The 13,870-nt window shown below is 52.5% G+C and overlaps 1 protein-coding gene across 1 annotated transcript in view; it reads left to right on the top strand.

Annotated features, from left to right (window-relative positions):
- The first annotated feature begins 13,442 nt into the window (after positions 1-13,442).
- Positions 13,443-13,870, top strand: part of CSF1R (colony stimulating factor 1 receptor) — a 182,122-nt gene continuing 181,694 nt past the window's right edge. The window contains exon 1 of the mRNA XM_069199529.1: positions 13,443-13,663. Within this exon, the coding sequence (XP_069055630.1) occupies positions 13,615-13,663 (49 nt within the window). The 5' untranslated portion in view covers positions 13,443-13,614. The remainder of the gene's footprint in view (positions 13,664-13,870) is intronic.

Here is a 13,870-nt window from a genome sequence, read left to right as displayed (position 1 = left end):
CTAGTCCTGACATCCTTGGGTGGTAGACCACCAAACTCTTTGCCTCCACCTCCCCTGTTCTGGTGAGATTGTTTTTGTTGGCTACAGAACTCTGTGCACTTCACCACTGCTAACCAGTGCTAAATTGCGTGTGCTCACCCCCTAACACATAATAAAATTGGCTCCCACCTAATTTGCATAGTTCATTTATTTATAAGTAGTAAAGTGGTATACCATGTACCCAGGGCTGGTAACTTAAATGCTACCAGGGGCCTGCAGCACTTATTGTGTGACCTACTTAGGTCACCTAATCAATCAAGATTTATAAATCGCGGCTAATCACCCGACAGGGTACCAGGTGCTTGGAGGTCCTGCAGGCTTATTTGAACAGCCAGGTCTTGAGGGTCATTCAGAATTCTGAAAGGGAGGAAATGGTCCAGAATTGTGTGGGGAGACTGTTCTAATTGTTTGCTGTGATGTGAGAAAAACACTGTCTGCCACTTTCGCTTCAGTAGATGCGGGGAGTATGGGCAAGTGAAAGGGAGGAAAAGCGCAGTCTTCTCAATGGTTGGTAGAAGTTCAGGTGGTGGTAAATGTACGCGGGACCTTGGTTTTGTAGAGCCTTGTGCATTAGTCAGCAGCTTGAATTGGCATCTCTTCTGTACAGAGAGCCAATGGAGTTGCCTAAGGTGGGGTGTGATGTGGGTTCAACGAGGAAGGCCAAGGAAGAGTTTGACTGCAGCGTTCTGTATGGTCTGAAGTCTCTGTAGGAGGTGTGCAGTGATTCCTATGTAGAGAGCGTTGCCGTACTCCAGTCAGCTGGTGATGAGGGCCTATGCCACAGTGCGTCTCCTTTATAGGGATAGCCACATGAAGATCTTATGTAGCATGCGCAAAGTGAGGAAGCAGCTGGAGGGGACGGCATTGATCTATGATTTCATGGTAAGCTTGTTGCCAATGATGATTCTGAGGTTTATAGCATGGTTGGAGGGAGTGGTGTGGGTCCTAAGTCTGATGACCACCAGGAGTCTTTTCATGTTTTGCTGCCATTGCCAAAGATCAGTACTTCCGTCATATCTGTGTTCTGCTGCAGGCAGTTGTTCTTCATCTAGACAGCGAAGCTTGTCATGCATCTCTTGGTTTTGGTGGTGGAGGGTTCATCTGTGAGTGAGCGGATGAGTTGGGTGTCATCTGGGTTGGAAATTATGTTGAGTCCAATGGATCTGACGATGTTGACGATGTAGCCTTTTAAGAAATTATTCAGGCCCACCATTTCAGCCAGTATCCATTTCCAAACTGCCAATTCAAGTTGCCAAAATAAACATTTTGCCTAAAACTCCCTTTTAATACATCTATGTCACCCCAAGGGTAAATGTGGACATGCAATTTTAGGTTTTACATGCCCTGATAATGAAAAACACCCAAACTAGTTTTTCACTACTGTGAGGCCTACCTCTTCTATAGGATAACAGTGTGTTACCTCAATACATTTAATAAGAGATAACATTTGTTTGAGAGCAGATAGAAATATCATGTTTGGTCTCCAAGGAATTATAATTTAAAATCCTCCTTAATGGGAAAGCCAGATTTTAAGTCACAATTCTGAAAATTACACTTTTAGAAAGTTGGCGTTTTTTTGTCATAATCATTTAGTGACTACAGCCTGTTTCCTTGGTCACATGACTACGTGTAGTTGGCAGATGGCCTTTTTTTATTCCTCGCAGACAGCAACACACTAAAGGGACTGGGTGCCGGGAGGATGCCCCATCCAAGAAGGATGAAGGGGTGGAATTGTGTACAGCCCCACTTGCACTTCAGAGAGACTGTCTTAGCACACACACAAATAAGTTCGCACAAGTCTATTATACTGCCAGGCATCTTGGGACAAGGGCAGGGAGGCAGGAAATAACAGACATTTCTGTGGAGGAACAACTCCTGAAGTTTCTTCTTCTTCAAAGCTGGCATCAGGTATAAAACTAGGACCCTATGGCCCTTACACTCACTTTTCGGTACACTCCTAGACCTGTGGACACTACAGAAGAAGGACTGCCTGCTGCCAGAGTACTGCTTTGTTGCTTGAGGCCTCCGTTACTCTCTGAAAAAGAAGACATGACCTGCTCCCTTCATCCCAGGATACCTGAGTGAATCCAAAAGCTAATTGGCGTCCTCCTGTTCTCAGCTACCGGGACACAACAAGCTCCAGGGGACTCCCTGCAACTCCCCAGCTGAACGGCTGCACTGGACCTCCATGGACCTACAATTGGACCTATCATAGCCTTCCTGGACCCTACTAGTTCCTGCTGGAAGAAAGGGAGAAAACCTGCACTTCTGGGCTTTTAATGACCACAAATGGGCCCAGTTCCACTATGATCTTGCCGCTCGTGCTGACTGCCAACATGAAGCTCCGGTGAACCCGACTCTTCGCGCTACAGTGACCGCCAGCAACAACCGGTAATGCAAGATCTGCATTTCATGCTTGAGCATCGACAGCCCGATGTGGCCGAAAACGTGAAGCTCCAACAACAACTGCCTGTAACGCTCAACAGGGTCTTTGCACTACAGCAGCGGCCATCAGTGAAGCCTAGACTGCTCTTCACGCACAGCGACGACCATCCGCAATGCTCTCCCTACTCCTCAAAGCCTCCGTTGGACTCTTTGCACCAGGCTTTGAGAAGGTATTTTTTTCACAGGGACTAACCTGGTTTCTGTATCCCTGCGTGCTCCTTTGCAGTTGACTTGAACTTGTGACGTTTCCCAAGTCTTGCACTACCAGATAACCATGAGTTGCGATTTGTGCTTTTAGGCGCTATAAGTATGTTAAATCTTTGAAATTGTATAACTCTGGTTCTACTGATTGGATTTTTGTCATTTTGGTGTCAAATAATTTATTAAATGTACTCTATTTTATTAAATTTGTGTGGGATCCTTTTTGTCTTTTCTTTTCATGTCTTTGTGAGTGCTGTATAAATACTGTACACATTGCCTTTAAAAGAAACCTGACTGCTTTTGTGCCAAGCTACCATATGGTTGAGCACAGGTTGATTTAGTGACTCTTTATAATTCACCGTGACAAGGAATGTGGTTCTTACTTGAGAAGGGTTCACACTCCCTTAACCAACCCAATTTCTCAGAAAGGGTCCTTGTGTCCAAACCACAGTCCCTATTTGCACCATGCGCACCTATGACCCAGTGTGCTGGGCGCAAACAAGGACAATACACCCTAACTCAAATAATGTACTGCCCTCAGGAAGCCAAAAAACTAGCAGTGCCTTAGGGATATCTGACTGGTACATGGGCCCCCGTTTAATCCTACCAGAGCACTGAGTCTGTGCCACTTCTCTCTGGTGCATAGTCAGTTCGCCTCCTGATGACGTCTTTCCCTCACTTCCTGCATCCAGAGTACTGCAAAAAGGCAAAATGATTCCCTTATTTGCATGAGGCCAGGTCAAATGCAGATATGGGAACATTCCCTTACGATAATGCTGAAGCTACATGTGTGCCAACAGGGTCACTACAACAGAAGGGGCCAGGCCCGCATCTGCGGCACCTTTTGTAAAACTACAGTACACTGGTGGGCAGAAAACAGGGGCACATTGCAGATGTGTCCCCAGGGCACTCTATGTAATAAAGTTCCTGGTCTTGCAGTACAATGTGAAACCTCCCCCACTATCATGACAGGTTTAGAATCTATTAAAGACACAGAGGCCAAGATCATCCCTCCCGGATGCTCCCTAAGTCTGCGTTTGGTGTTATTATGTTGGTTTGACTTCTCATGAAGTAGGCGTCCAGGGTGTGCCTGATGTCTCTGCCTTCAAGTATTTGTTACTTTTTGTCTTGGAACTCTCTATGATTTTCAAGTAAGCGGATAACACTACACTTTCTTCAAGAAGTTTACAGTTCCATTTTTATTGTTGGTTCGATTTGAAATTTGTAAAGAAGAGGAAGCACACTATGGCCCTCATTCTGACCTTGGCGGGCGGCGGAGGCCGCCCGCCAAAGTCCCGCCGTCAGGTTACCGTTCCGCGGTCGAAAGACCGCGGCGGTAATTCTGACTTTCCCGCTGGGCTGGCGGGTGGTCGCCTTCAGACCGCCCGCCAGCCCAGCGGGAAAGAGGCTTCCACGATGAAGCCGGCTCAGAATCGAGCCGGCGGAGTGGAAGCTGTGCGACGGGTGCAGTTGCACCCGTCACGTATTTCACTGTCTGCGCAGCAGACAGTGAAATACATGTAGGGGCCCTCTTACGGGGGCCCCTGCAATGCCCATGCCAGTGGCATGGGCACTGCAGGGGCCCCCAGGGGCCCCGCGACCCCCCCTACCGCCATCCGGATCCCGGCGGTCGGACCGCCGGGATCTGGATGGCGGTAGGGGGGGTCAGAATCCCCGCGGCGGTGCAGCAAGCTGCACCGCCGTGGAGGATTCAATGGGGCGGCGGTACACTGGCGGGAGCCCGCCAGTGGTGCCGGTCCGACCGCGGCTTTACCGCCGCGGTCGGAATCCCCATTGGAGCACCGCCGGCCTGTCGGCGGTGCTCCCGCGGTCCTCCGCCCTGGCGGTCTTTGACCGCCAGGGTCAGAATGAGGGCCTATATTTGCAGTATTTACATGGTTGATGATGATAACAGAAGTCTCATTGTGTGGTCATTGAACTTAAATGCAATGTAAACTGCTGTTAATCCTGCACTGAAAAAGTAGATGATCCATGATGGGAATGTTCATATATGTCTTTTTAAATCTGTTGCTAGATTTATAGTTCATTTCATACTTTTCGTCGACATGTCTTTAAATAGAATCGAAACCTCCTGTCATGGAAGTATAGAAGTTTTCACATTGTAAAAATTTTATTTTGCTTTTATTGTTGCACTGAGTTCGAGGGGGGGTGTTATCGACTTAACACCAGTCCAACTTTAGGTCTAGATAAAAGATACTGTACCTCAGTAAACCAATTAGGACTGTGAAGAACAACATGACTGATAAAAGGCACAGTATACTCATTCAACGATTGCTATATACTTATTTGCACAAACAGCATTGTTATGGCACTCCTTTGTATACAAATCATATGGTTTCTATAGGATTCATATAAAGTAGGAATCGACTTCGATTTTTCAAGTCCAAAATTATTTAAAAAAATTTGAAACCTTTCAGGGTTGTTCATCAAAGCACTAAGACACTGTGATGTCTAGAAAAATATAACTACTCTGTTGATTTGAAACTAAGTAGCGGTTTCTTTTTATATAGTCCAAGGATGCCCTCCATACTAATTGGCTACCCCACGGTATAAAGCAACGTATAAGTGAGCCAAAGTTGACTATATAACATAAATACAAACGTTCCTTCTTCAGGCCTTGGAGAATGTGGATGGCCGCGACGCACATAGGGCGTCTTTAAGGCGGACAGCATCCTAGCGTCGCTCCCCCGCCTGGTAGAGACGAGCCCGAGGGGCCTCCGTACTGGGAGGGTGGGCCACCTCGAGTTTATGGCCCCCAAAGGTGTGATGGAGGCGGAGTGAGGCCACAAGGCCTCTTAAGGGGCAACTGGACTGGGCTGGGGCCTCTTTGGCTGAACGACGCGCAAGGGGTCGCAGAATTGGCGCGGAGACCGGAGGACGCAACCAGGGTACAAGCGGGACGAGGAGTGACCAGAGGACGGCAGCAGCAGCACTAAGGTGAGTCGGAAGATGCTGGGGGGGGTAGGTGGGGAAGGAACCCTGCGACCAAGGGGGTCTTGGGCGGTTGCGGGGGGGACTATAGACTTCTGGGAGGGGGGCGAGCACTGGGGTACTTAAGGTGGGTGGGGTGCCTTGGAGCGCATTGGAGGGGTTGCTGAGGCAGCGCGTGCGGTTGGAACCGAGTGTGGGCCTCCCGCCGACCGGGCCATTTAGGACAGCGGCATATATTTATAAAAAAAAAAAAAAAAAAGGCATAACTCCGCATCTCTCACACCCACCCCCCACCCCCTCCCAACAGATTAAGCAGCTTACCGTCATCTGACGCGTGGAGCTTCGATAGGGCGCGCTGGGCCAGCACTAGGAATTGAGCAGGCAGTTGGGCGCGTCTCCGTTCCATGAGACGAGGGCACATGGTTAGGGGAGCACAGCGGCTGCTGCGTGCTGTGCCCCCCACCCAGCCGCAAACGGGGCTCGGGGACGTGGAGCATGGCCAGGGCGGGCGGGGCCTAGGCCGGCTCCGTCGCGCCGCGCATGCGCGCGGCAAATACAAAAAAAAAAAAAAAAAAAGGGAAATCTAGAGCGCGGCACACGTGAAAATTTGTGTGCCCCGTGCCCCACACTGCAAACCTTACCGTCATCCGGGGCGTGGGGGCTGCGATCGGGCTCTCCGAGCCAGCTCCAGGAAGGGAGCAGGCAGTGGGGGCACGTCACCGGGCACACGAAGCAGGGACCCACGGCTAGGGGGGGCACGGCGGCTGCAGGGCGCCGTGCCCCCCACCCTGCTGGAAGGGAGGCTCGGGGACTTGGGGCATGGCCAGGGCGGCCGCCTCCGTCGCGCCGCGCATGCGCGCGGCAACAAAAAAAAAAAAAAAAAAAAAAACTAGAGCGCGGCACACGCAGAAGTTGTGTGCCGTGTGTGCTAGAGGCCCTGACTGCACGAGCCATTTGGCTCGGCAAACGCGCGCGAGGATGGGCGGAGCTCGGCCGCTTTCCATCCGACGCGGTGCGGCAGAGCACAGCACACGCGGAAGTTGTGTGCCGCGTGTGCCCGAGGCCCAGACTGCACGAGCTATTTGGCTCTGCGAATGCGCGCTGGGCGCGGTGAGGATGCCGTTTGGCCATATGGCCGTGGCTGGGACATGCGCGTGCCCAATCTGAATTAAAAAAAAAAAAAAAAAAAAGAATAAATAAATAAGAATAAATGGAAAAATAAGTACATTTAATTATCAGGGAGTAGACCTAGGGTCCGGAACGCAAGGAAGCTTGGGCACAGAAGACAGCACGTAAACACGATTCTAGCCACTGCCCTAAAAAAAAAAAAAAAAAAAAAAAAAAAAAAAAAATGGGATTAGCTTGCAACCCATAACAGGGTGAAGTCTGTATGACGCAGGGGTAGGTGGGGTGACATTAGGAGAGAGTGCAGCGACATAAAGTGCAAGATAATGAAGTGTATTATATCAATTGCAGGCTGGAATCGGTAACCCACAACCACATTACTGCGATGGAAGTCGAAGGGTCGCCAGCGCTTTTTTCCCCCGATGTGAACCAGGAAGAGGCCGAGGTCTGGGCGAAATTCATGGCCTTGGGGCAAGCGAAAGGGCTGGATTGGGTAAAGAAGATGGTGGCGGTGCAGGGTGCCCAGCAGCAGTCGGAGGACAACGCCGCGGCCAACACGGACGAGGTGCAGCCCACAGACTCAGGCCTTTGTCTACTGAGCGTAGAAAGTGTTACAGCACCGGCCAGACGGAAGCGGCCACCAAGGGCTACGGCGGGGAACAAGCTCAAACCGGCCAAAAAGGTCGGAACGGAGAACGTTTTGCCGGAGGTCTCAGCAACCCCGCTGGAGGACAGTGGACTGAGAAGGAACATTGACAGTATGGAGCAAGGGGGGCCTGTGGCCAGTGGGGCGCCCCTCACGGCTGGGGCTTCGACCACTAGGGAGAACCTACAAAGGGACCAGGGGCAATCTGGCCAGCCTGCAGACAATGGGTGCTGTGCTCCCGCGCCAGGACCTGCGGGGCAGGGGTTGCAGGTCGGGCTGGGTAAGATGATGGATGCGATGCACAACTTCATGGCCTCAGCGAAGGCGCTGGCAGGCGGGGGCATGAACGAACAGCGCGCGGGTAGCGGGAGTGCATGCGCAGGACAGGTTTGGAGCCAGGGCGAGAGCTATCCTCCAAAGAGTCAGGGCCTGGTCACGGGGCAGGAGACAAAAAATCTGGGGGGGTCGGCGTCAGACACGCTAGCAGGTACAAGCGACAAAGGGACTGTGGTGAGGCCCGATCCCCCCCTGTTGTCCGGGAGGTCATCCCTGGCTTGGAGGGTCCCACTAGAAGCTAGAGAAAGAATATGGAACAGGGAATTTATTGATATTTTCTCCCTGCTCACCTTTGCGAAAGAGGGTGCAGACATAACCGTGCCCAGCAAAGAGGTTGAGAAGCATAAATGGAAGAGGAAGGTCAAGCCTGAGGAATCAATGGACAATTGGCTTGAGGCATTCGCCATGTTGTCCACAGTGATCATGGAGAAGTTCCCGGAGCAGGGACCAGCTCTATGCAAATACAACAGAGTCATATACGAAGAATATACCCGTAATGGGGGTACAGGGTGGCTGTGTTATGACAGGGAGTTCAGGCAAAAAAATGGAACAGGCACCCGAGATGGCATGGGACTGCCGCGAGATTGAGCTCTGGGTGCAGTATATGGGCAATGGCTGCAGAACAACAACCAGCGAAACCCGTTTCCCTAGACACAAACAAGCGAGGCCGTTCTACTTTAAGCAACAGCTTAGGTCCCCCTTTCGAGGGAAGCCCCCGCAGAGGGGGAGAGGGGGGTACCAGTATAGGTCCAGCAACAACTCATGCAGGCCATACAATGCCGGGGCATGCTCTTGGGGTCCTGCGTGCAAATTCACTCACATCTGCTCCAAGTGCGCCGGTTGGCACCCTGCAACCGAATGCACCAAAGGGAGTAAGACCGATAAGCCAATGGGCACCTATGGGGGTGCCAAGCAGCCCTAACCATCCTCAGTCACACCACACTACACTAGCTCCATCTCCCATAGATTTTAACGCATTGGCCTTGATCCTTAAGGATTACCCAAGGGCCACTGAGCGCGAGCTGCTGTTTAATGGTTTCAGTGAGGGCTTTAGGATCCCATACGATGGCCCCTCGCTCTCGCGGGGAGCAAATAACTTGCGCTCTGCCATGGAGGCTCAGGGAGTAGTGCGGGAGAAGCTGGAGAAAGAGTGCCAATTGGGGAGGGTGGCGGGTCCCTTCATCCACCCCCCGCTTCCGAATTTTATTGTGTCACCGCTGGGGATCGTGCCAAAGAAGGAGCAGGGCAAATATAGGTTGATCCACCATCTCTCTTTCCCCAAAGGGTCTTCAGTAAACGACTACCTGGAGGAGGGCACATGCTCAGTTTGCTATGCATCATTTGACGAGGCCGTCGACTTGGTTCGCGCAGCGGGCTTAGGTGCGCTCATGGCAAAGGCGGACATCGAGTCTGCTTTCCGCCTCCTCCCGGTCCACCCAAGCAGCTTTCACCTCCTAGGGATGCAGTGGGCTGGCCAATACTTCTATGACAAGTGCATGCCCATGGGTTTGCGCAGTGTCTTGTGCTTTGTTCGAGACCTTTGCCTGTTTTTTGGAATGGGCACTGAGGGAGGGGACACCCCCGGGGAGTTCACTGCACTACCTTGACGACTTCCTCTTTATTGGAAGAGCGGGTTCCGGCGAATGCAAGGCAACCCTCAGTGCATTTGAGCACCTCAGCCAGACGTTGGGGGTTCCATTGGCCCCGGGTAAGACTCAGGGGCCAACAGACTGCTTGACTTTCCTGGGCATTGAAATTGATTCAACCGCGGGTTTGTGCCGGTTGCCGAAGGACAAGGTTGCGGCGCTGCGGGCCGACATCCAGCTGGTCCTGAGCAGGGACAAGGCAACGTTGGCCACGATTCAGAGCCTCCTAGGCAGGCTCAACTTTGCAGCAAGGATCATACCAGCGGGCAGAATATTTGCCAGGCGTTTAGCAAGGGCGACAGCAAACGTGAGAAAACCCCGACACATGGTGCGTCTCGGGGCTGGGCTGAAGGAAGATCTGCGCATGTGGATGTCATTTTTGGAGGAATTCAACGGTGCCTTATTGTGGCGCACCGCATGGTGCACCAGTCAGCAGCTCCAGCTCGCCACCGATGCTTCAGGAAGGGAGGGATTTGGGGTCATACTAGACCGGCAGTGGTGTGCGGCGAAATGGACGAATGCATGGGCAAGGCATGGACTCACAAAGAACATTACCGTGCTGGAAATGTTCCCAATTGTCCTCTCCATCTACCTGTGGCCACAGGTGTTGGCCAACAGGAGGATTACATTCTGGTCCGACAACATGGCAGTGGTCCAGGCCATCAACTGCCAATCCGGGAACTGCCCAGTATTGTTAGGATTGTTGAGGGAACTAGTCAGGGGTTGCCTGTTGAGGAATGTGGAGTTTCGCGCGCGGCATGTGCAAGGGGTCAAGAATGTGGCCGCTGATGCTCTTTCTCGTTTTCAGTGGGCGAAATTCAGGGCGGCATGCCCTCAGGCGATGGCAGAGATGACACCGTTCAAGGCGGAGTGGTGGCACTTGGTACAGTGGAGCAAAGGATAGGGGCGCTAGGAGAGTTATCACTGGCCCCCGCGACCCGTGCCAAGTACAAGACATGTTTCAACAGGTTCACGGCAGTAACGCAGGCTGGGGAGGCTGGGGACCCCCTGGCGACAAGGGTGCAGCGCTTCGTACTATGGGCAAAGGACAATGGGAAATCGCACGCATGGGTCTCCAGGCACGTGGCGGCTATCGCCCACTTCTCGAAATTGAGGGGAGAGGGGGACCCGACCGCGGGCTTCCCATTGAGGGCTGCACTGAAGGGATGGGCTAGACAGGAGGAGAGGACACCCGACCAGAGGGCGCCCATCGACATTAACATGCTCAAGAAGTTGGTGGGGGCACTCACAGCCATTTGTAGCTCGCAGTATGAGGAGCTCTTATTCGGGGTCACATTTTCCCTAGCCTTCTTTGGAGCCTTCAGGACCTCAGAGTTAGTGGCGGGGTCAAAGAGCGACACGTCCAACAGGGCATTGAATTTGGGTGATATCAAAATGGGTCTGGACATGGCGGAAATCAAGGTTCGTCGCTCTAAGGCGGACCAGAAAGGGAAAGGTGTAGTGGTTCGTTTGCGGGTACTGGGGGACACCAGATACTGCCCGATCGAACTTCTCAGGAGGTACATAGCATGCCGCCCCTCGCTACCTGGGTATTTATTGCTTCACCTGGATGGCCAGCCGTTAACTCAGTTTCAATTTAGAAGGATCTTGAAGGGAGCAATCGCAAAGGCCGGGTACCAGGGGCTTAAATGGTCAACGCACTCCTTTAGAATCGGGGCTGCCACCACGGCTTTCAAAGAGGGTTTGCATGCGGATGCTATTAAGCGGATCGGGAGGTGGCAGTCCGATAGATACAAGCTGTACATACGCTCTGGGGAACGCTAAAGGGTTGGAAACAAGTTATATATAATGTGAACGCTGTGAGCGGAACGTATGCGATCTACGATGTCAATAAAGTGTGTGGTAATGTTTACTTTCTTGTCCATCTAGGGGCTAAGACAGTATGGGTGATGGGTCACTCTCTGGTGGACAGAGCAGAACACCGGGCCAGGGAGAGTGACTGGACGCGCAGTTTCAGCAACACCAAATTCACTTGGAGGGGAACCCCGGGAATGAGTTGGTCCATGCTAGAACCTAGAGTTCGCCAGCTGGTGGGGGAGAATGGGCCAAAACCGGACATTCTTGTAATTCACCTGGGCGGAAATGACCTAACGACTTGGGGGAGGGGCCCGCTGTTGCAGGCCATGACGCATGGCCTGGCCAGAATGGCCGCCCTGATGGAGGGCGGGGAAGTAATATGGTCGGAGATTCTCCCAAGGGGGGTGTGGCAAGGGGCCAGGTCTCCGGTCGCACTTGAAATGTCAAGGCGGAGAATCAACAAGTCACTAGAGAAATTTGCGAAGCAGCACGGTTATGGGTTCATTAGACATACCCTGCTGTGTAGACGCTTGAGCAGTAACTTTGCGGCAGACGGGGTACACCTGTCTGACACGGGCACGGATATGTTCCTAATGAGCATTAGAGACGCTCTCGAGACAGCCGGCTGCAATTAGCTGGGAAGGAAGGAGCACAGGTGGGGGGGCCTCGGGTATCACGAGATGCGATCCCCGAGGCGTGGCGGAGTTACAGGGCGATCCTAAAGCTTTAAGGGTGACTAAAAGGCCTCCAGATGGTGATTCCTGGAGCAAAGGCTATTCCTCGGGCCACTGGGAGCCTTTACGGCGGGGCCCGGGATGATGTGACGGCGCTCCTCAACCCCGCAAAGGGGGGCAGTTGGAATCCTGAGCAACTGTGGAGACTGGCCGGGGTCTCGCTCTGACTTGTCAGGAGCATGACTAAAATATCAAAGTGGTAAACCACGAGAAAGGAACGAGCTGTAAGATGCGGAGTACGCAGGTGCAGAGAGCACCACAAGGGACAGCTCTAGCTTTCTCAGGATGGGTGTCGGCCATATTCATAAACTCATCTCCGACACCTGGATCGCCCGTAAGATAACCCTACCTGTGTAATCAATAAACTTGCGACATATTATACCCACAAACATTGTCCTGGCATTTTATTATGTTGCATGTATAAGATTGTGATCAAACACCAGGAGTATGCAACCAAAGGGCTGGGGGTAGCAGCGCTATGTGGATGGCCGCGACGCACGTAGGGCGTCTTTAAGGCGGACAGCATCCTAGCGTCGCTCCCCCGCCTGGTAGAGACGAGCCCGAGGGGCCTCCGTACTGGGAGGGTGGGCCACCTCGAGTTTATGGCCCCCAAAGGTGTGATGGAGGCGGAGTGAGGCCACAAGGCCTCTTAAGGGGCAACTGGACTGGGCTGGGGCCTCTTTGGCTGAACGACGCGCAAGCCCTCCCACCCACCCCGACAACAAAGGGATATAGAAGGGTTTAAGGGCAGAAAGGGAGCGTAGGCTTAACATTACTTTCTTTACAGGAAACGTAAAAGTCGTCGCAAAGCGGAGTTACAGGGCGATCCTAAAGCTTTAAGGGTGACTAAAAGGCCTCCAGATGGTGATTCCTGGAGCAAAGGCTATTCCTCGGGCCACTGGGAGCCTTTACGGCGGGGCCCGGGATGATGTGACGGCGCTCCTCAACCCCGCAAAGGGGGGCAGTTGGAATCCTGAGCAACTGTGGAGACTGGCCGGGGTCTCGCTCTGACTTGTCAGGAGCATGACTAAAATATCAAAGTGGTAAACCACGAGAAAGGAACGAGCTGTAAGATGCGGAGTACGCAGGTGCAGAGAGCACCACAAGGGACAGCTCTAGCTTTCTCAGGATGGGTGTCGGCCATATTCATAAACTCATCTCCGACACCTGGATCGCCCGTAAGATAACCCTACCTGTGTAATCAATAAACTTGCGACATATTATACCCACAAACATTGTCCTGGCATTTTATTATGTTGCATGTATAAGATTGTGATCAAACACCAGGAGTATGCAACCAAAGGGCTGGGGGTAGCAGCGCTAAGGATACAGGGGCATAACACAACTTGGGGTCTTCTTCAAAAGGAGGCTTCTGCGTAGAACTCATTGCAACACCCACTTGTCACCACCTTCAAGCCTTCCTTCTCCTGATAATTTCAGAGATGTCCCAACCCAGCGGTCGGCCTCAAAAAGGAGAAGTTTCCCGAATGATGTGATCGGCCGGCGCGTGCCCGCGCCAGACGCCTTTCCTACTCACGCCGACAGGAGCTCCTGTGCAGGTCAAGCGAGGCAGACCGGCTACTCTCCGTCGACACGTCTCCTGCGCCCCTCTGCGCGAGGCCACCCTCGTGCGCGGCGTCCAGAAGAGGGCAGGCCTCCCTCGAGGAGCATAATGGGCCCGGTGTGCTTGGCACTGATAGTCGCAGTCTGTGCCCACCAAGGTATGTGAGAGGGCCGCCGTGTGAGTGGGATGGCCGTTGAGGAAACGTTGAAGTCATTATGGGATCAGGCCACATTAGCTTTTATTTCTTGATTCTTGCACGATAAATGAGTGTCATTGAGTTGGGTGATAAATTCCAACTCCCTCCACCTTATTCAAGGGGCAGGAGACAGATAATTTCGTAGAGTACGATATGTAAAATCTCTTA

This window comes from Pleurodeles waltl, chromosome 7, assembly GCF_031143425.1.
Source record: "Pleurodeles waltl isolate 20211129_DDA chromosome 7, aPleWal1.hap1.20221129, whole genome shotgun sequence".
NCBI lineage: Eukaryota > Metazoa > Chordata > Amphibia > Caudata > Salamandridae > Pleurodeles > Pleurodeles waltl.
The sequence above is the reverse complement of the archived record's forward strand: the minus strand, read 5'-3'. Positions and strand labels throughout refer to the sequence as shown.